Source organism: Siphateles boraxobius, unplaced genomic scaffold (assembly GCF_051911475.1).
Source record: "Siphateles boraxobius isolate OS27281-9 unplaced genomic scaffold, OSU_SipBor_1 26, whole genome shotgun sequence".
In the NCBI taxonomy this organism is placed as follows: Eukaryota; Metazoa; Chordata; class Actinopteri; order Cypriniformes; family Leuciscidae; genus Siphateles; species Siphateles boraxobius.
This window is the reverse complement of record NW_027508876.1, coordinates 17,777,501-17,801,650: the sequence shown is the minus strand read 5'-3', so window position 1 is coordinate 17,801,650 and position 24,150 is coordinate 17,777,501. Positions and strand designations below refer to the sequence as shown.

At 36.5% G+C, this 24,150-nt stretch overlaps 1 protein-coding gene across 1 annotated transcript in view; it reads right to left on the bottom strand.

Moving 5' to 3' along the window:
• The window catches only part of prex2 (phosphatidylinositol-3,4,5-trisphosphate-dependent Rac exchange factor 2), a 125,757-nt gene that overhangs the window by 63,429 nt on the left and 38,178 nt on the right, over nt 1-24,150 (bottom strand). Inside the window, exons 9-19 of the mRNA XM_077244580.1 lie at nt 23,580-23,729; nt 21,822-21,966; nt 16,392-16,492; nt 13,433-13,536; nt 13,279-13,328; nt 9,160-9,235; nt 8,202-8,274; nt 6,005-6,147; nt 5,543-5,635; nt 2,472-2,620; nt 2,142-2,227 (exon numbers count right to left, since the gene is read on the bottom strand). Coding sequence (XP_077100695.1) covers nt 2,142-2,227; nt 2,472-2,620; nt 5,543-5,635; nt 6,005-6,147; nt 8,202-8,274; nt 9,160-9,235; nt 13,279-13,328; nt 13,433-13,536; nt 16,392-16,492; nt 21,822-21,966; nt 23,580-23,729 — 1,170 coding nt within the window. The remainder of the gene's footprint in view (nt 1-2,141; nt 2,228-2,471; nt 2,621-5,542; nt 5,636-6,004; nt 6,148-8,201; nt 8,275-9,159; nt 9,236-13,278; nt 13,329-13,432; nt 13,537-16,391; nt 16,493-21,821; nt 21,967-23,579; nt 23,730-24,150) is intronic.

The window sequence follows — 24,150 nt, the reverse complement described above, 5'->3', positions numbered from 1 at the left end:
GTACTAGCCTGATGAAAAAAAAAAGCTTAGGCTAGCATAAATGTTCATACCTCCCACGATTTATGCTAGTCGGTGCTGTTGACTTTCAAAGGAAATCGCACTGCATCTGAGAATTCAACGCTGTGGGAACGACTCGATTGTGTTGTGAAGCACGTGTAAAATAGTCCAATGGTGTGACAGAACGTCATAGTTTCCTGGTCATGATGTTACCTGCCTGTGAAGCATATCCAAACCAAACAGCGCTAGCTTCTGTGTCTTCAACAAGAACTCTCTGCGAAATCGTGTGTCTTATTTGGTGTTGTCTGTCTCTTTCATATTGTTGAATATAAATTCTGTATATATAAAGAGTGTATTATGGCAAGCAAACAACAAATTGTGTGTTCCTGCCCTCGCTACATCACTGGTGGTGGGGATATACACATTTGTTTGGGAGAGGAGAATGCCCTGTCAGCTCCTCATGGAGCTGACTGTGTGCATTGTGAACAGCTTCCGTTACAGCTTTCTTTGTGGAGGGCGCCCAGATTTGTGTTCCTCGCGGCTCTGGTCCCGCTGCTGCTGAGCCAGAGAGACGATTCAGGTCATGGGGTTTGCAAATGGATCTAGCAGAGGGGATAGAAACGGGCACTGCCTTTTCTCTACCCTCACCTGCTGGATTCAGTGCATTATCTCAGGGTCTGGAAGCACAGTCTGCGGTTTCTTCCACCCCGAGTGAGGCACCGGTGCTGCAGTTACCCAGCTCTGAGGAGTTGGATATTGTTAGCATCGATGCAGGAAATGATGATGACTCGCCACCTCACATTCCTGGTTGTGACTCGTGCTGTGGCCAGGTAGACTGCCAGGAAGCAGGACGCTCATCCCAAAAGCAAGCTGGACGAATGCTTCCTGCCCTCACGATCGCAACCTCCTCGCCGGGCCCTGCAGTTTTTTCACACCGAGGTTTCGAGATTGTGGAGGAAACCAGTATCTTATTGTGTCTTCAGCTCTCAGACTTCCAACTATTACTCCATCCTCGGACTGAAAGAACACGGTTATGGGATGATGCCTTAGAGCGAAGAGACGCTAGCAAGCTATCTCTCCCCTGAGTCAGCATCATCCCTGAAGGCCCCGACATTACGCACCAAGCCAGTCAGAACAACTTCGGGTTTGGTGGGTTAAGCTTATTCGGCAGCATGCCTGCACACTATGTCGATCTTATAGGCATACCAGGCTGACCTGCTAGGAGGCCTTGAGGAAGGCGGTTAACAAGTTAACAAGGGCAGTTAACAAGACTTCAAACACATGGCATCTCTCTCAACCCTCACCCTCCAAAGATGTCAGCCATCAAAATAGCCTTTCTGACTAAGCTGGTTCACTAATGATGTCTTGCAGATTAAGCTAGTTAAAACATGTGGTCAACTGATATGGGTTGTTTTAATGCCTGATGAAATAACAAATGCATCATTTCTGTAATTAAATGTATATTTATTTTAGATAATATTTACTCTAATAAGGAATCATTTGAAAATTAATCAATTTGAAAAAGTTATTTGAACTTGATTAAAAACCTTCAGATAGGAACTCTCTAACCAACAGTGCAATTAATAATCTGGTAAGTTTGTGCACACTGGGAACCAGATTTTTCTTCGAATAAAGAACAAGTTCTTATGAGCAGCTGATGCTGATAACATTCTGAAACATTCTGGATGCAAACAGCTTCGGTTTTGTGTGAAGCATGGAGTGTTCTTCTATCTCTTGTTCTCTTCAGGAGTGACAGTGTAAGCTGGAGTGATTTACCTTTTTCATTCATCTCTCACCATGTTTGATAAAAATGCACCTCAGACACAGTAGGAAGTAAGAGTTGTACAGGTCTTCCTATTTATATATATGTGTGTGTGTGTGTGTGTGTGTGTGTGTGTGTGTGTGTGTGTGTGTGTGTGTGTGTGTGTGTGTGTGTGTGTGTGTGTGTGTGTGTGTGTGTGTGTGTGTGTGTGTGTGTGTGTGTGTGTGTGTGTGTGTGTGTGTGTGTGTGTGTGTGTGTGTGTGTGTGGTACCTACAGCTCCAGCTGTGATCCAGCTGAGGTTCAAAAACACAGAAGGATAAAGGGCATAAGTAACTTCCTGTAGCCGAGCCCAGTTTTTCCTTTCTCTCTGTTCGCTCTTACCTCTGCCAACCGCATGCACCACAGATGGGCCGAATCCCCGGATCTGAAAGCCCAATCCGTCTGCAGAGTCTAGGATCTTCACAGTTCTGTAATACAGACAGATACACATCAATTTGGCCGCTAAAAATGCCACATCTTCCAGCCACTGCTCCAAGTGAGATGTGTATTCTGAGTTGCAGTTAAATATCAAGCTGATATTAATCAATAAAAGGATGTTTATCTTGCAGGGTTCTTTTTTTAATTGATATCAGGCTTTTTAGCCTGTATGGCAACATAGTTCAGGTGTTATGAAGTCTTTAGATCATAGGAGTCGAGAGGTTTTCCACTCACTCCCTAGGTTTGGTGCTGACCAGTACTCTGAGTGGACCTTTGCTGTGGAAGCACTGCTTTAGAAAGTTTTCCACCTCCTGGAAAGGTCTCAAGAAGACCAGGTCCCCATTAATGGCAAAGATCTTTTTCCCCACTTCCAGACCAGCCATCTGCAAAAGAGAGACACAGGAACATCAAATAAGCTCTCAACCTTTATGATTTTACATCTTAGACCTAGATTTCACTTCTTATCACATTGGATGAAGTTGATGTGATGAACTATACCTGTGTTAATCAACTTCATACATCCGCTAAAATAATCCTGACACCAGTTGCTTAAAAGTAACTTTAAAAAAGGTTAAAAAAGAGACTTTTGTTCTGAGAAATCATAAAAATACTGTTTCTGGGCATAATGTATTTCATATCTATCTAATTAAATATCATATCTAATTAAATATTCATACATTTTTAATGGGTGATTTTTTTAGGTTTCTTCGTTAATCTATATATATATTCTGTGTGAATGGATGGATGAATACATGGATTTTAATTTCATTTCACAGGTGCACGGTTCAATCCTTTCATCCATATGTGCAACTTCCTACTCTGAGCTCTCAAGTGGATGTAATCCATTCACTCTATGCTTCACTGAATGGATTGGACACGTCTCTTGACTGCTATAAATATAACCATTCTCCTCCAACAATAAAATACACAGTCCTCTGTTTCCGGCTCATGTTTTTCCTCTCCATTGAGAAAAATGGTTGGGCAGCTTTTCTTATTTTCCATTACTTTCTCCGTCCTTTTTTCATTCACTTTCCTCTATTATACCCCTCTCTCTCTCTCTCTCTCTCTCTCTCTCTCTGCCACTGTCTCTATATCAGTTACAAACCTTGTTTGATATTTTTACGAGACTATTCATCTATGTGTACAGCTGGATTTTATTGTTTTTTTCACTCTGCTCTTGATTGTAAACATACAGAGCAGATCCACATGCAATGCAGCATGGACCCGTACTGTGACGCACAAGTTACTTCAGGTCTGGGTAGCAAATGTCAAAACTGAGCAGTTCACTTCAACACATTTACCAGAGTTTGATCTAACAGACCAAACATATTAAAGCACTAAAAGGGAACCTCAAGAATAGTGCGATTTGATGTCTATTTCTGTTATAAGCCTACAAAGGAACACATCAAAATGCTAATTACCACAAATTAAGTTCAAATAAAGAGTGTTTATTGTGGAGGTTTAGGGATTCAATTGATGTTTAAATGCCTAATTGGTCAGATCGAGCAACACCTTATGTACACTGTTAAAAATAAAGTTTCTGTATTGGCATTGATGGTTCAGTTGAGAGCCTTTAACATCAATGGAATCTTTCCATTGCACAAAAGGTTCTTTATAGTGGAAAATGATTCTTTAGATTATTAAAATTTTCTTCACACTAGAAAAAAGGTTCTTTTAAAATCACTGAAAGGTTTATTGGGGAACCAAACATTGTTCTTCAATGGCATCAAAAGCATCTTTGGGAACTTTTATTTTTAAGAGTGTAAGATGAGCTTGACAACAGGGGTGTAAATTTTCCCATTAAAACCCCTCCTCACAATTTTTTTGTTTTTTATTTGTTTTTTTCTAATTTTAATATGCTTAGACTTGATGTGAATATAAAGGCTAGGCTTCTCAAATGTATTTCTGAGTAGAAATGCTGAAGGCAAAACCGGTGGGTCATGACCTAAACAATGGGCCGCAGGTCTAGTCTGATAGGGTTACGGACAGCAGAGAAAAACTATGCTTAATATAACAAAATAGCAAAATGCAAATGAATCAAGCTTAGTTACATTTCTTATATGCAAACATGGACTATGCCAACAGTTAGCATGACATGTCATTATCAAAATGGTTACTTTTACCATTCAGCCTGTAGCATACTAAGCATTAACTAAGCATTATGCTTAGCTAAGCATTCAATTAAATCAATATTGAAATAATTAATTACAAAATGGATTGTTCTGGACCTCGATTATGATTGGCTTTAGTGAAGAACTACATTTCTTGGCAAAATAACTATTATTTGTTATCCACAAGTTATTATTAATTGTTGTTGTGTGTCTAGTTTATAAAACTTTGACGGATACATTTTGAATGTATGAAGCTGTGGATTACAATGATTTTAGAACAGCTAAACCCTGTCTTATTGGGGCTTTATGCTGTATTACATCATTTTCAGAACATTTTCTTTTTTACTTTTGTATGATGCAAATAGTGGGTCACCTCTTATAAGAGATATTATCCAAATTAAAATCTGACTCTTGAAAAAAAAAACAATTGAGAACCAAAAGTGAGCTTGTTCGCATGTACATTCTTAACCCGGTTATGCTTAAATAAGCAGACAATACGTGTGGTCATGTACAGTATACGCGTAAACCAGTTTTCCATTATCGGAGTAAGATAATAAACGGCTTAAGAATTAACAAATCGACACAACTAGATTTTCACCTGGCATGAATAACCTGCGTTCTGTTGTCTTATTGAAGTGTGCATATGTGATAGATAACAGGAAAGCACACTTGCATTATTTACTCTGCATATTTAAGTGCTACCATATCGTGGTAAAGGAGGAGGAAATATATCGCCAAATCCAAATCTTTCTTGATCCAAGAAATTAGAAAATGTTTTTTTCTCATCTTGTGAAGCTGAAGTAGAAGTGGTAAAGTCAAAATGCTGCTTATTTATTCAACATCACATCTCACATAACCAATAGAACGATTAATGTTTAATAAATAACTACCGGGGAATAACCTGATTTTTTAATAAAGTCTTGTCAACTTTAATTGTGTTGCTGGGTTATTGATTTGCATGTAAACTGGGACAACAGGTTAATTCAATAAGCTGACTTTGGGAGTTTTCAGCATATCACAGGGGTGTCCAGTCCTGCTCCTGGAGGACCACTGTCCAGCAGAGTTCAGCTCCAACCCCAATCAAACACACCCGAATCAGCTAATCAAGCTCTTGTCAAAACGGGCTCAGTGACCTTATGAGTCATGACCCATGTCTGTTTTTTTAAATCACCCAGACAAAGGTAACACACGCACCTCAGCATGGGAACCTTTCTCCACTGATTTGACGATGGGTACTCTGTTTCGATCTTCTAGCGTGAAGCCATAACCTCCTTCACTTGGCTTTATCTGAAATCAGAGTAGACATTTCACAGTTATCATGACATAAGTGTTAGATTTTGTTGTGTCATGCGTGCAGTAATATTTTATTACAATTCATGATTTGGAGACGCTCCTAGAATGTGAATTTCAGTCTCTCGTGGGCCTAGACTGTCAAACCAGTTGACTTCATGTTTAAATGTAATTAGAGGCTGGTTTAGAACAGTCAAGCATAATTACTGGTGAAGACTCTCGAGTCAGAGCTGGCCCGAGTTCAGACCTCATACGTGGCGAAGCAGAAAAGCCCCATGCGAGTGGATGAAAACCACATGGGCTCACACCAACATGCGCTATTGTAAGTGGCATCAGCTGTAGGCGATTACAGATGACATCTCTCACCAGCAGCGACTTGGCGATGACATTCTCCACTATTTTTAGATCGTGTTTTATGGGCTTGTGTTTGGTGTTGGAACCTTCCATCTCCTCGTCGGCGAAGAAGCGGAACAGAAGAGGTTCATCCTTAAATTCACTTTTTTCCAAGACTGCAAAAAGACAAAAGCAAGGTGTTTTAGAACAAATAATACCTGATGCTCATTCAGTAGTGCTACTGTAAATGTAACCTGCATAGCTGAAATGAAATACTTTTGGGATATTGACATGTCCTTTGGTGTCATGTTATGTTATGGTATAGTACAGTACAGTATAGTATAGTATAATATAGTATAGTATAGTATAGTATAGTATAGTATAGTATAGTATAGTATAGTATAGTATAGTATAGTATAGTATGTTACGTTGCATGGCGTTATATTATATTAATATATTATAATATAATATAATAATGTAATATGATATATTACATTATATTATAATGCCGTGACGTTTTATTATATTATATTTGCTTAACTTTACATATTTACTGTTATTTTATAACTTCTCAAATTCATTTCACTTCAGCATCTTGTTTAAAGTCGTCCTATAACTGATTCAGCAAAAAGCAACATTACAGCAACTTCTTTGTTGTTGTGAGGATCAAATTGATGTGTAAATTGAATTTGTGTACCAAACAGAAGAGAGCAACACATAATGTACTGGAATGACAAGAGCTGTACAGAGAGTTTCAGAGGGGGAGCCTTTTCTTTGGAAAGTGGTTCCCGTGAAAAGGAACAGGCCCGGATTTCAATCTGTCACCAGGGCAACATGGGCTCTAAACAATCCCTTCACTTTTGTAGTAAAAATACCCCCAACGAGAAAAAGAGGTCCAGTGTTCTCCACACTTCTATGGGCAAGATTAGATAACTCTGAATTAGCTTTAATGGTCACATAACCAAGTGAACCAGCTTAAATGGATGAATGCCATGATCACATTCAAAGTGCCAGTCTAATTATTACGTTCCATAAATTTGTTGGTAGTTGGCTACGTATGAAACTGAATTGCATGCTGTAAGGAACAGCCCATGATAGACTATAAATGAGTCACACGAGCATGATGTGGACTTTGGCAAAAAGTGCCCTTAAAATGAGACCCGAATCCTGCAAACAAACAGTTGCCATGACAACAAGACAGTCAAACATGGATTGTGGAGAAGGTCAAGGCTGTTGTCAAGAGAGAGAATGTGCAGAATCCAGTTAGAGGAAAAGTTTTGCAATGTGAATTAAGCTCATACACAACCAAAAAATATTTTCTAAATCAACATTTTTCATTATGTTTTTCATTTAAAAACAAAATAAAGAAGCAAAAGCGTGTGATATGTTATTTTGTAGCAGTATTTAGTGAACAAATCTCATTCATTCATTGTGTGATTGCTTTTTCAGTTAATGTCTCATTTAAAACACAAAAAGCCACTTGTCCCCACCAAGGCAAGGCAAGTTTATTTATATAGCACATTTCAAACACTATGGCAATTGTGCTTTACAGAAAGGAATTAAAATAATCACAAAATAAAAGCAAGGAAAAATTAAAACAGTTATAAAAGAAATTAAAAGAGATACACCACCTAAAGCCACTGACTGAACAATTCAGAAAACTAATCAATGAAAACATCAATGAATTAATCCATTAACAAATCAGTAGATTAATCTGAACAAAAATCTTTATATTCTCATATACCTTCGTATAATCTGTTCTTTTGAGTATTGAACGCCTGTTTTTTCAATGAATGGTCGAGTTAATGATTTAATGCCTCACTCATAACACACAAAAAGACACTTGTCATCACCTAAAGCCATTGAAATAACCAGTGAATGAATCAGTTTACAAATCAGTAAATAAATATAAATGAGAAAAAGAATATGAATATTCAATATGAATATGAATATTTTTTTGGTGAGTCAAAAAAAGTTCATTTTACTATCCCTATCCCATTTCCAAATTGTATTTTTATCATTGTTGCTGTTGTTTTAAAGAATAAACCTTACTATATTTTCTTTGATTTATGCTTAAAATACCCTGTTGACACTAGAGATGAGTTAAGATATGACCAAAAAAGAATTTTGACAGAGATACAGCCTCAAAGAAACAAAAAGAAAAGACAATCAGACAGAAACACGAAAACACAGAGGAAATAAAAAAGAGACAATAAAACGGCTATCATACCATGATGCATGAATCCATTGTCACACAGCTCCACCCCCAAGATGAGCGCCTCTTCTCTGCTTCGACAGTCACCCTGCAGACGAGAAAAAGACAAGTGCTACTCTCTTTATCTACTTACAAGCGGTCAAAATGTCACACACCCTAGCTTGAGGTCCAGAAAACCATTTAATTGACACAAACACTACAACGATCCAATCATTACAGTGCAACAACTCTGAAGGGTCACTTCCCAGCTAACAGGGAATGTTATCATAACTTTAGCTAATGTTGTGGCAAGGTTCTCTCAAAGTTATGAACAAATGTTCTTCTAATAATGTTAATAAAACATTTGTTCGAAGTTATCTGGTCTTTAGTAATGTTCAAAAAATGTTATCGCAACAACATTATTTATACATTGTTCATGGAATGTTTTTACCTGAAACGTTTAGTTGGATGTTCGCTAAACATTTTTACAACATTTTACTAGTTACGGAACTTTCCCATTTTGCTTAAAAAATATACATAAATTCCCTTAACGTCCACATATCCAAGAAAAAACATTTTTAAAAACATTTTAAAAACTGGACATTCAGGAATAATGCTTTTAGAAATTAATGGGTACATTCCTAGAACTTATTTTTGTTAGCTGGGTTGTTCGCCTGGTAATAATTTCATGGTCAAACACAATACACCATCTTATTGAACACTAGCGCGCTTGAATGTGAAAGTTGCCTCTAAATATCCGAACCGCACTTCAAATTTAATCCAAATCTACAATCTCAAGATTCGTCTGTTGTGGACAGTGGACAGAACTAGACTGTGGCTAGCCAAAGGTTTATTGTTACAGTTCACTTCCACCTCATTTGAGATTATCAGGCCAGTTTAGGAAACATCTACTACTTTATTCTTTCCTCGTGTCTTATTTCCTATGGAGTTCACGGTGTTTCCAGTTGGTCTATAAAACAGTATCAAGTATTACCTGTGCTATCAGCCAGTCGATCAGCTTGTTGGCCATTACCACCGATTTATATGTTCGTAGATGATAATCCTTATCCCTGTGTGGAAAACAAGGAACGTTTGACTTGACCAGTTCAAAAATGTCTCCGCTTTACAGTAGCCTCAAGAGACACACATTTCAAGTTAACTGTTAACCTTTGTCTTGACTTGCATCCGCTTTAAAAGCTCTTGAGAGAGCTGTTCTGGGCTTTCACATCACAACAACCCTTTCCCCTCTATTTTGTTGAAGCCCAAACAAGTGCTTTACCTTGAATTTATTTTAGGGTTGCACAGGAGTCACAATGTTTGACCGATTAATGACCCTCTACACATTCTGTAACAAAAAAGTGAAACAAAGTTGATCTGGGACAACTAAAAGCAGACATTTCTGTCTCTGAAGAGTGAATTTATAGGGTTACACTTTCTGTTGACTATAAGTAACATTGCACCTATATGTCAACTAACTCCTATTAGAGTATTAGTAGACTGTTAGGGGTAAGGTTAGGGTTAGTAGAATAAGTTGACGTACATGCAAAGTTACTTATAGTCAGTATATGTCTCTTGGGGGACCATAGCAAAGTGTTAGCAGATATTAAGGAGACAGTCTACTAAGACTTTAATGAGTGTTTATTGACATGTAGGTGCAAAGTTACTTATCGTCAACAGAATGTCTAAAGGGGACAATCATAATAAAAGTGTTACAGAATTTATATATTTATCGACAGAAGTTAAGCAAATAATGGAACATGATGGTAAACTAATTGACTAGTCTGAGTTTGGAGTTGACAAGATTTTCTCCTAACATTTTTTTAGATTTTAGATTTTTATTAGTATACTGATTCCGTGCAAATTACAGTTTACACAATGAAACCCTCCTGGGTTTACCAAAGTCCTTCCTTTCGTTTTAAAGCTTTTTTCAGTTTTGAACAACTGTTATTTTAATGAATCGTTAATGATTCAATGTCTCACTAAAAAACACATAAAACGCCTTGTCACCACCTAAGTGAAGGTATTAAACTTGGTTGATTGGGACACTTTTTATCATCTCAATGGCAAAAAGTGTCCCAATCAACCTGAACTCCCCCTAAATTACTACCAAGATATAAAATTAGCCTCTTATTCCCAGCGTCAGTTAATCAGCATTCCTCCTCCTCCCCCTCTCTTCCTTTTTGTATTTCACCAGCTCGAGTAGATTATCCTCTCCGAGCCCCGCCATAGCGGACAGCAAGTCAAAAAAAGTTACCATGTACGCTAAGATTATATGGGTGCACAAATGATAAAGCCATTGAATAAATCCGTAAATAAATCTGAACATCTCTTTTTCAGTCGTGAATGACTTGTTTTTAGTCAATCAATGAGTGAAACCAAATCAGTAAATTAATCTGATTAAAAATAACAGCTGGAAAAAATATTTGTTTACATTAATTTACTGATCTGGTTTCTATTTACTGATTTGTTCACTGATTAGTCAGCTGAGTAGTTTAATGGCTTTAGGTGGCGACGAGTGTTTTTTTTGTATTTTGAGTGAGACATTGAATCATTAACTCAACGATGGATTAAAAATAACAGCTGGAAAAAATATTTGTTTACATTAATTTACTGATTTGGTTTCTATTTACTGATTTGTTCACTGATTTCTCAGCTGAGTAGTTTAATGGCTTTAGGTGGCGACGAGTGTCTTTTTTGTATTTTGAGTGAGACATTGAATCATTAACTCAACGATGGACTAAAAATAACAGCTGGAAAAAATATTTGTTCAATTGTTGAGTTAATGATGCAATGTCCCACACAAAACACAAAAAGGCGCTTGCCACCACCTAAAGCCATTGAATGAATCAGTGAGCAAATCAGTGAAGGAATACACGGACAAATGAGTCAATTAATTTAAACACAATTTTTCGGGTGAACAGGACATTTTGGTTGTCACTTCTGGGATGCATGAAGATATGACAGAATGAAAGACTTGTCCATGGCTCCTGGAAAAGTAAATTGAAAAGCAGTCCCTTCAAAGGACACTGCTAAAGCCAGAACCATTTAGACAGGCATCTTGGCCACTGTGTGCAGCTCACACTGTTTCTTGAGTGCCCTGTAACTGTTGTTGCGTATTTAAGATGGTGTGTCAAGCTAAAAATGGTTTCATTTTATATATTTATAAAAAGGTGTTTCAAGACGCCTATATTCTCGACATACAACGTGTTTCTCTGCTCCAGTAAAGGTCAGCAGGTGTCTCTCAGCCCACTTCGGTCCAGCTCCAGGGCCTGGAATGGGCCAAACTGATGCATTGTGGCTGCTTCCAGACCACGGGAAATGAAATGGAGCAGTGATTTTCCCATGAAGCCAGGGGTCTCTTTGGGGACACTCACTGCGCTAGGTCAGAGGGCTAGACTAGGACCCACACCCTACAACTCACACACACTCAAAGCCAAACTTAGCTGTTTACAGTTCTGAGAATTACATCGCCATTTTCTATTTTTACACAAGCAAACACCTCCAGATGACATGAAATGTGCCTTGACTCTGAAAGGAATCCCATTGTAACTCTCTCAACGTGCACCTCAACTGTTTGTGATGGGTTCTGTCTGATTATATAAGGATTTGTTTTAATCCACAGACCAGAAGTGTGAGGCTGTAGAGGCTTTGCCATGATTTAACCGCCACAGACATGAAGCCAGCCCTTTCCTCTGTAGCTGTACCCAGAAATGTCACCATGACAAATGAGGGTAAACAGCGTTACCACAGGCAGTCATATGCCTGGCACAAGAGCACTGTGATGTGTAGGAAAAGTGAACAGGATTTGAAAGGTTTGTTTGGCTTTGCATACAGTCTCAAAATCTTGGTCATTTGGTCTTTTTAAAAACTCTTAGATATTTACTTTCTTTTCGTTCTACTTCTCTAAGAATGTCAGGAATGTTATTCATTCTGGATTACAGGGTGTAGAAGATTTAGAGGTTTTTTTTTATTACATTGGTAAGGCGGGGACGTGAAGCCCCCTAGAACCCCTCCAACCAGCAGGAAATACCAGATAATTAAACTAGAGCTGGATTCTCCAATTATAGCTCCACAAGGAAGAGATTCTCAATACATAGTAGAGAAATGTGGGCATATAGGCATTCTTAAGTCCTATCCGGACAGTAATTGTTTCTCATGGGGACGTCTGTAAAAATCAATTTGCATGGGATTTCAGTGATAAAACTCAAGCATTTGAATAGTGATTAATTTATTTCTGGTGGAGGAACAATATCTGTGATCCTATGTACCCGGGAACACGGTTATTCACATTGTCAGTAACATGATTGTCAGCTGTAAACAAACTTTGTTATTACTTGGACAATTAATAAATCCATATTTAATTAAATAATAGAAAAGTAAAAATAACTTTTTATTATTTGATTATATTAAATATCCAATTTAAAAATAGGAAAATTTATGCATATCAAATATCCAGCCTTAAAGACGTAGACAACATTTACCAATGCAAATGCACAGGTGCACACACAAAGTAAACATTCTCTGCTTTGACAGACTGAAATGAGAGCTGTTTTATGCATTTTACCTTCCAGAAAATGGCTCACAACTCTAACAATATTTGCATATTTGCAGTACAACCCAACAGTCCTTCAACAAGCATGGCAGAAATTAGCAGAAAATTGGAAGATGGATTAATCCGAACAACCGAAATAGAAAACGTGCCATTAGCTTTGTGTTTGCATGCAGAATCTCATGTCCTTGGGCCAGTCAGCTGCCAAAACCTCAAACTGCACCTGTTTCACATTTAAGGCTTCCACTCATTTGTAGTGCAGTTCTGATACTGATTACACACATAGGAGTATGACACAACATTATGCCCAACTCTATGAACTAAGACAATGGTTACAAAATGATGGTGTTATGCTCCCAAACATAAATAAAAGAATCAATGACTGATATAATTCTGGATAAGACCTCTATAGTTATTTCTTATCACTTATCAGCCTCCTGTTTTGTCCTGTAGGTGCTATCTTTAGAGTGGAAGGAGAAACGGCAGGGGCGCGAACGCACCTGGTAGAGCTGGTGTGACTAGAGACAGCTGTAATGAGGTGGAACTAAGATACTGGCTCCTTACCTGATCACTGGTGTGAATAAACTATGGAGTCGGCAGAACAGCCTCACACCCTGAGGAAAGAAGGACATTCGTTATTGTATGTCCAACTTTTCCAAGGGGCAAAAAGAGACAGAGTGAAACCGGCCATTTAGCAGAGCACAGCCGGTTGAGATACCTTGGAAATGACATCCTGCATGTCACTGCGAGGGTGGTATGTGCCGTCATCATAGCGGAACCTATAGAGCACCGGCTCCGGTTTAAACTGGTGCTTGTCTGTAACTAGAATGAGTTAAAAAGGGTGGAGATTTAATTAAGACTACAACAAAATGCATCCAAATAATGCGTTTTGTCATTCTACATAAATTTAAGTTTGCACTACTATTCAAAAGTTTGTTTGTTTTTTGAAAGAAATTTGTTTTATTCAGCCAAAGATGCATTACATTTGTTAAAAAGTGACAGTAAAGACATTACAATGTTACAAGATGTTCTTTTGAGCATCAAATGCATCATGGTTTATATAAAAATATTAAGCAAACAACTGTTTTCAATATCGATAATAATAAGATAAGTTTCTTGAGCACCAAATCAGCATTTTATAATTATTTCTGAAGAACTATTTTTTAAGGATGCGACGCTGAAAATTCAGCTTTTAAGATATATCAGATTAGAAAACAGTGGTTTTAAATACATTTTAATAATATTTCACAATAATACTATTTTTACTTTTTTTTTTTAAATAAATACAGCCTTGTTGAGCACAAGAGGCTACTTTCAAAAACATTAAAAAATCTTAGTGTACATAAACAATTGCAAATTTGACCAACTATAATAGCAATAATACTATTACGGTTAATTTACAAGCCATCCCACAAAATAATTAGTAACAGCAGAAGAGGACATTTTTGTGAAAAGATTTTTTTAACCCTTTTTTGCACACAATGTATATGATATATACAATTTATATTTTAATTTGCTATTCAAACAGTTGTTAAATCAAGCTGTAATTAATTCCACTATCAAAAGTGTTCAATAACTGGCGCTATGAAGATGAAGTATGTAGCATACAGTAGAGAAGCTTTTCGACTGGTCATATGATGATGTGGTGACTCTATAAAGAATAAAGTCTAAAAGATAAGATTGGACACATATCGTGAATTTAAACGTATTTGCCAACAGTAAAAGTATTGATTTATTTAGGTGTAAAACTTTTGCATTGTTTATTAGCACTTATTTTTCAAATAAATACATCAACACTGCAATGTAAAGGTTTAAAACGTATAGCTTATATTCTATTTTGATTAATTTAACATGTGCATGGCGATAGAAATACTATTTACAATGAGGCTGATTAAATATCTTTGTTGGTATTAAAAGGTTTTACATAAATAACACAAAAGGCAACAAAACCTTCATAATCTGAGTTTAGAGGCTTTCAGTTCCATGTAAGCACAAATGCAAGAAACACCAATATGCTTATGAAAAGTAATCCTGCTCTTTCTGCCAAATGAATTCATCCTTCTCAGCGAATAGTAAAGCCTTAAAGATCTTTCTCACCAAAGCTGTAAATGCGAGCGAGTGGATAGAGAGCCCTAATGCTTGAATTTATTTCTCCCTGTTAGGAAGCAATGAAGTGAAAAGTGAGTCCTGGCTCAAAGCCAGCCAGTCTTCTTTAAAAAAAAAAAAAACACAAAAAAATGTCCATACTGTGAGTCTGCATTAAGCAGAACTGGACCCCAACGCCCCCAAAAAATGACAAAATAAATAGTAAATGGCAAAAGACCAGAAATTTCCCTCAGTATTAAACAAACAGCATGATGTGAAGCAATGAATATTTGTGACTCTTCACATAAACATAGACAAAGTTATAAAAAGCCATCTGCTCTTGGACGCTCCCAGAGTTCCTCGGGGCCTGAAAACAATGATGTCAGGGCTCTTGAAATATTAATAGGGCTATTTGTCCAATCAGCCATCTGCATTAACGAACGAATAGTGCCCAAATGGTGATGATGAAACTCATCAACTGAGTATTTGAGCTAAGCAGATTATTAATAAACAAGACGATAGTCATGCCCACTGGTTATGACTGGAAAAAAAACTCCAATTGCCTTTAGTTCAATATAATGTAGACCTACTACATTTTTACATAATTATAAGAGTAGCATATGTATTTTCTATTATTGTCAGACTCTCAACTATCCCTCTAATTTGTACAGTTATTATAACTAAGGGGGGGGGGGGGGTAAAAGGTCACTGTTTACTCCCACTCATGTAGTTTCAAACCTGTATGACTTTTTTCTTCTGCGCAACACAAAAGAAGATATTTTGACAAACTGTTTTGATCATTCAATGCAAGCCAATGGGGTGCAAAGCTACATTGGACTCTACTAACTTCTGGGGGGGGGGGTCATTTCTGAGAGTCAACTGTTAGTATACAGCAGGGATTCCCACACTTTTTTTGTCAGCTAAACCCCTTTGACCTAAAATATTTACTTAAAGTCCCCCTGTAGTAAATAACTGTATATCTTAAAACTAATCTTTGATCACCAAAATTACATATATAAAAGTTATTTCCTTGAAAAGCTTGAATTAGCTTGAATGAATATGCAAATTGGCAAATTAGATCCCAGAAGGGTTCTGCAATTTTTACAAGCCGACGAATGATTTCAAACAGCGTTTTGACTGTCTTTGGTTCACTGCAGTTTTAAGGGGAAAATACTCAGCAATGGTGTTGAATTATGAATTTGCACATGGTTTGTCTTAAAACCAATTAAAAACACCACATAGACATATAAACAACACTGAAAGCTTGATTTCCACCACAGAGGGACTTTAATACCTAAATATTAAGTACTTTAAGTTTATATTTTAATAATTTAACAATACATTTCAATGTTCAAAATTCATTGAGAGAACTGAAGTTCAAAATCAATAAATTTCAATATTCAGGTAAACAACACGTGATATGCAGCTCAAACAAATACAATTATTTTAGTACATTTTGATGGTTTTTAGTCCCTCGCGAATCCCAGTTTTTTTGGTATAAATTTTCAGCCAGTAGTGACATGTTAAAAGTCAGAATATGTAGTCAAAGATATAATATGATGGCATACAGTGTAGAGTGGAAAGGTACTAACCGTGGTGGATGATGCCATTTTCCAGGAGGGCTTGACCCAAATGAACCCCCTCTTCAGGGTTATTGGTCTCTCCGATCTCCATCAGCCACGACACAAACTCACTAAGAAAAGACAGACAGAGGACAGTAAAATAATGCGAGGACAAAAAAGAGGGAGCCATAAATTATATGAATGACCGTCAACAAAATCCATTAAAACTGAGTGATCACACCACAGAGATGAGCTCAATAATTAATAGTCTTCCTTTGCAATGTGGTCATTTTTCTGTCTATCTATCTATCTATCTATCTATCTATCTATCTATCTATCTATCTATCTATCTATCTATCTATCTATCTATCTATCTATATATATATATATATATATATATATATATATATATATATGCAGATTTTCAAACTAAAGTAGTATTCAAGTATTCAAACTACATAAGGCTTGAAAAAACTTTTTCTATTGCTCCCCTGTTTTTTTTTTCAGTCTTTCTCTGTTCTTTTTCTCCTGATGAAGTTAAACTGACTACCCTGTATAATTTAGTAATTTTGCTGGGTAAAGCCACTGTCTCAGTGGAGGATATCTGATTCCACTCCCTCCCCGGCTCTCCTTCCCATCCACCTCTCCGCAAAACCAAAACGAACATGCCAGGTTCCACCAGTGTAATCCTGCGGCTCTTCCCAGAGTTTATGGAACCCATGGTGATACAGCATGAGAAACATCCCAGACTCCGGCAGACCTCTGAGGTTTTAGGTGATTGAATAAATGATGGATATGGAGAAATAGAAACAGAAAGCAAAAATGACAGTGAACAAAATGACTAAAGAAAACAGACAGATGGAGACAGAAAGAGAAATCAGTGCAGTCTCCATGACAGAATGAAATTCAACGATTGGAAAAGAAAGATTGAAAAGACAGGAAATAGTGCAAGCGGATTATTTCCTCCAGGTTTGGATCACAAAGAATGCTGGTCTATAAAACTCTATCAAAAAACTAAAATAAATGACGAAGAAAACATATATATATAATAAAATAGTCAGTAAAATCTGTAGTTTTATATGCTAAAATGAAAGAATGGACAGAATGGTGGTGGTTGAGGAGAGATTCCTTGACATGATTGTAAAGCGCTTTATAAATGCCTCATTCATTCAAAAGTGGGGGGGAAATTGTTTTAATGAAAAAAAAATCCTCATAACAAAAGTAGGATTTCTGGGGATGGTATTATTATGGGGGTGGGATTATGGTTGGAGATAATTCATAAAAGCAGGTGAATCTGGTCTCAAACATACTATGATAAACATGCAATATTTGGAATAAGAGTTCTATTACATGTAATTACATTATGCACATAATACAGATTTGTGACAAGCACCACAAAAAATGTATAATAAATGTTAATTATTTAAATATGGACTCGTTTCCACATCACCTGATAAATATCCAATATTTACCAATACTGTAATCAATCAATCAATAAATCAATCAATCAATGACCAATATCAGCCGATAACCAATATGGTCATGATAAATAATGCATCCAACACATACAGTATATTGATAAATGTGAATGCATTGCAAGTCACTTTTGGTAAAAGCATCTGAAAATGTCAGTCCTGAGGCAAAACAAGAACTAAATCAAATTTTTTGAGTAGCTTGTACACAAAAAAAAAAGTTGTTTAACTAAATAAAGTGATGACTATCGTTAAAGCAAGTGTTTGAATAACCGTGATTGTTATTTAAGAGCTAACATTTGCAGCAAACTTACTCTGTCAAATTTAGCACATATAGCAAAGAGAAACACGTATAGCAAGGGGAGAACTGTATGAAAGCAGAGCAGATTGAAAAGATATTAAAATAGTGGAGACTTAGAGAGACATCAACCAGAGATGAGATTGATCAAAAATACTTCTGGCTGCGAATCACACATTAAATTAGTAACACAAACCGATGGCCCAATCACCAGTGTTTCAGCACGCTAACCCAGACAGAGATATATTTTCACAGGTTCTGCTGTCATATGTTTCCTCAGTCCATCTGGCTATCTGAGACGCACAAACCACCCACTCATGAATATTATCTGCTGACTGTGATCTCTATCCTTAATGAATCCATTCCCACTCCAGACCTCTCTATCTGCGTGTTGTCACACTAGGGGAAATAAATTCTGCCCCTAATTCCATTTACAATATAATCTGGCCACAAGTATGAGCAGTTGTTCTTTGAGGGTTTATTTTTCTTTAGAACAGACAAATCCCAAACCAAGAATGGCATTATAAAAGAGTGAGTCTTGCAAGTAGTTGAGTGTCGTAGGGTTTTGAGTGTCTTATTTTAGCATATGGTGAGGTTGTCGTATTGACATCTCAGAAGGTTTAAATTATGAATGCCAGCTGCAGAAACTTCAGGATTGCCAGGCGAGCTCAGTTAATCTGAGTTCAGCCTGAGGATTTCCCAACCACACTTAAAACAAAAGAGATCAGAGCAGGAAAAGTCCAACACATCTTGGAACAATCGCCTTTATAGTTTCTGGTCTGGATGCTGCAGCATAACGCAGACTGCAGATGTTCACACTTGCAACTTCAAAGGCGTCAACATTTCTATCAGATCAAACTCACTGAAACGAACTGAACTTGTGTAGAAAAGTACCTTGTGGTTACTCTCTAAGTTGTTGAAAAACATTTGGAAGTGTTCAGCCAGTATTCTAAACCTTAGGTTGACATAATCCTGGGTTATCTTGTTCATGTTTCCATGGTTTAGTCCTTAAACCATGGTTTAGTCCTTTTATATGAGAACTCTGGGTTTACATTCTTATTTGCATATTTATAAGGTCAAAAATGTTGATTTGTTTCAAAATCTGCTTCTCTATATGTGGAAATGTTGCCATAAAAATCTGCTCTGGTTTAAGTCTCAGCTTTGTTACTGTTTCATTTAAATGCTGAAATTAAACACACGGCATGAATATTTAATGAGGCAAGCACTGAGGCAGTTTATGATTGGTTGGTTGATGTTAAATAACTTGCCGTTACATTCTAGCACCACATCGTTTCACACTGCATACCTCTGCACTGCAATTTGAGGTTAACAATGCAAAAGTGGTGCATGGTTTCATAACCCAGGGATCAAAAGGGGGCCAAATGTCTTTTTTTTTTTTTAACTGCGGTAATTCTTAATTATACAATGTCCTTGTTATGCATGTTACATATAGTTACCATAGTAATAACTATAAATTATGCATAATTACATGCAACTAATATGAGCCCTAATCCTCTTGTAAGTACATGTAGTTAATTAAGATTACAACTCAAAGGTACAGTAAGTGATTTCTGAGAAACAGTTAAAATTTTAAATCCCAAACCCAAACACACACCCCTCCCTTCATTGTTTTGCCTCTGAAATACACAAATTTTCAATGCAAGAGTGCATGTTTCTTTATCCTAGCTGAAGCAAAGCAAAATAATGTTTCAATGACACACAAAACTGTCATGTTACTATAGCTTACGTTAAAATAACAGCATATCTTGGTTCTGTGAAACATAGCAAAACCAATGTTACTCACATATGGAACAAAAACATGCAAACTAACCATCCTTTTTCAGGCCTTCCAGCTTTAGAAAGCTTTTCTAATATTAACGCAGGTCCTAAAGCTCTTGCCTGATCATAATCTAGTGATATTCCTCTGAGATTTTCTCTTTTGTATTGTCTCTCAGCCATCTCTCTTTCTAGTCTTTCTTCAAATCTCTCTTTTGCTCACTCTCTTTTCTCTCCTATCATGAGTGGAAACGCCCCCAATTGCTGATGATTGGATACAAGTGTGTGGTGGCGCTCGGTCCGATCCACTTTCAACAGTGTTTTTAAGAAATCACTAACTGCGCCTTTAAATGTATAATTACACTGTAACAAGAACATCAAATAAAGTGTAATCAAACAACTACATGTGTGAAACATTGCACAAAAAAAGTGATGTTGGTTTAAAAAGTGGGTTAAAAGTAGCTTTAACCTGAGGTTTAAAAAGACATTAACCCAGGGTTAAGTGAATTAGATTGCTAACACTGTTCAAAAGTTTAGGGTAAGATTTTAAAAATTACTTCAGCAAGTACTCATTGAATTGATCAAAAGTGACTGTAAAGACATTAATGATGTTACAAAATTTCTGTTTCAAATAAATGAGGCTTGCTATTCATCAAAGAATACTGGGGGGAAATGTTTCACAGTTTCCGCAAAAAAATTCAGCGGCACAACTGTTTTCAACACTGAAAATAATAAGACATGTTTCACCGAAACACCATATCAAAAAATGATATTTGAAGGATCATGTGACACTGAAGACTGGTATAATGATGCTGAAAACTCAGCTTTGTCATCACAGGAATAAATGACATTTTACAAAAATATTCAAAAACATTTTCAATTGTGATGAAATTTTACAATATTACAGTTTTTTTCAATTAAATAAATGCAGCCATGGTGAGCATAAGATAATAAAACAAATAGAAATTTTGAAAGGTAGTGTACCTTAAGTGTTTGTGACTATATATCTACATCATTAGTATGAAAATCAAATAGGTTAATCACTTCATCAAATTTAATAAGGCAGTTTAATACATCTGGCCATTTAGAAAAGTGGCAGAGCTTCACTTCTCCTCCACTGTCTCATTCAACATGTACAGTACATTATGTCTCATAGTCTGGCCCATACAGTTTGTGGACCCAGAACTTCTTGCATGTCTGTTTATTAAACAATATGAAAAATTCAATTAAGATTTCAGCTGTCAACACCACTATAAAACTGTAATACTCTTAGTTCCCTTTAACTTGTGACCATTTTAATTAATTCCTCATCATTTCTCTCAAATCAATTCAGATAATGCCACCAAAAAAAACCTGCAGGTCTGCAAGTAGTTACCTCTGTGGTGTCTCTAAATAGATTAAAAACAAGCAGGGAACTCTGTGTACCATTCAAAAAAGACTATATTTACTGTAGCTACATTGCTAAATAAGAAAAGTGTGTAAAAACTGTTCTTAAAAGACGAGTCACAACCAAAAAAGGATACGAATTCTTCATCACATAATCTTCAAGGAAAAGAAAAAAGAAAAACAAGAGACAGACTGACTCTACAGGAAAAGACAGATTTAAAAGCACATAAATGGACGATTTTGAGATCCATTCATCATGAACAGTAGACTGAGATCTGTTCACCCGCATGCTGCCCATCCGTAGCTCCATAATACTGCACTGCTCTGTTATTTATGAGTGACCAAAATGAAATGTTATGTGCTCCTGTCACTGCAGTCACTCCTACAGCTACACACTCTCGTTCTCAGCGTGTCACTTGCTCTCACATGATACTACAGGCCATGACCCCTATTGTAATCTCTCCTGGAGTCTATCACAGCCATTATCTGCACAGACAGAGCACAGGAAGATGGCTCTCGCTGACTTACCTTCCAAGGAAGCACTTTGGGAAGGTGGTGAGTTTGCGCTTGCGGTCCTTAATGAGGTGGCCCTGTCTACTCATGAGGTTATAAAGCTTCTCGCCTTTCTCAGATATCATCACCCAGGTGTCCTGCTCCATGCCCAGTCTTAATGCTGGAAAAGCAAATAAGAGAGAGAAGATTTCACTTTCTGAACCCAGAATTACACAGATTGCGTATGTGTTGTTTGTATAGTGCAGTGTATATATACATATATACATTGTATGTATATAACATGATGCAGGGCAAAAACTCACTGCGTGATGTAGCCTATAGAATGCTGTTAGAATGCTCCTAAAATTCAAGATATCAGAGCAAAAATGCCGATGTGTGAGTTTTTGTCTCATATTTATATCATATGATAAAGATAAGCAATTTAACTCGAGTAACGTAAACAATATCACAGTGCTGTTTTTGTCCCGAATAGCATGAGTGCAAATGTGACATTGATTTTAAACAACAGTTCAATAAGTCAATATTGTTATTTTAGACACAATATTGTCTGTTTTTGCTCAATTTTGCTAATGAAAATATTACCTGTAAAGCAAGAGCAGAACATTGTGTCTCTGAATAACACACAGTGGTGTTTCATTTCTCAATGAATCCGCATTTTGAACAAATCAATCGGGTGAACCAACGATGCAATGGATCATTCATAAAGAGAGCCATTTACTTCATTCCTGAATCAATCAGCATTTTGAACGAATCAATCAAGTGAACCAACAAGTCAATGGCCCATTCATAAAGAGAGTCATTTACTTCATTCCTGAAAGAATCAGCCATTTGAATTAATCGAATGAATTAATGACTCAATAACGTACTCATTTAGACATTTAACGCCACCTACTGGAAGTTTTAGTTTCTTCTTTAGAGTATTATTTATTTAAAAATAAATAATTTTGGGATAGTTTGCTCAAAAATGAAAATTCTGTTTATTTACATTTACTCACCCTTATGTAGTTGCAGAAAGACTTTCTGCCTTTTGCAGAACAAAAAAGGCATTTTGAAGAATGTTGGTAACCAAACTGTTTTGGTCTGTAAATATATCTATATACTAACTCAGATGCAGCTTCTGGAAAAAAAAAAATCAAGCTGTTGTAGCCTCTAAGTTCATGTGTAATAAATTCTATGTTGAATCAAATAAAATACTTCTTTCTAAAGCTATTTTTTGTAATGTCTATTCGATGCTTTTTTCATTTAGCTTAACAAAATAATGACTTTAAAGTATCTTTTGGAATTCTCCGACGAATTTGAGGTGGGATTAAATTGCAATTAATTCGATTAATTAATCGGCACATCATGTAATAAATTAGATATACATTATACATTCTACATAGAAACTATATAATTTTATCATTAAAAAAACATAAAAAGATTAAATTAAATTGAAGATTTTAATGTTGAATGGATATAATTACTCATTTTATCATTTGAAAAGAAAAAAATAACATTTAATTGAGGTATTGGTGTTGGTATTGGCCATACTTACCTTAACTAAATATTATAGTTTCTTTGTGTTGATGCTGCATTAATTGCATTATTATTGCATTGCATTCTTTATACTTAATTTGTTTATAATATAATATACAAAAAAATACATTACATTGTAATTCTGTACAGCAAAATGTGACTATTAAATCTTATATTAAGACTTATTTGTTAACTCACTTAATGAGCCCTAATGTAAAATTTTTGCGCCTCCGCAGGTATAATCACATCACTACTCACTTTTCCGTCTTTCTCTCTCTTTTAAAATGGCCTCCAGCCATTCCTGCTTTTCCTCCGGTGTCTTTGCCATGCACACGAACCACTTGTTCTTCGCTGTGTTGTGGATCTTCCAGCCGTTGTTCACGATGTTCCCGCTGCTGTGGTAATCCGCTGAGGAAAAACACCGACAAGTAATCAATGTCTGCCTGTCAGAGATGCCTTTTATAGCTCTCTCAGGCCACTTCCCTCGGATTTTCCAACACATATTTTCCTTTTGTCTTTGTGGCCAGTTTGTCTACATGTGGCACAACCAGCGATGTTCTCTGTTTCGCATTCTTGCCTTCCCTCCACATTTGTATGCCAGGCTATCTATCAAAGCGGCCCAGATGACAAAATAGATGTTCTTAGCCATAAACAAAGCAGTGTGAACAGCCCATGAGAGCAGTAAAGTTCAGAGCAAATGAAACATTCCCACACGAAACAGGCAACAAACAAAACAACCCATGAATGAAATGGATCACAGGCAGACGACGAATCAATTGCTCTAATTACAAGGCCGTGAAGAATCGACATGCTATTTGAACAGTCCTGA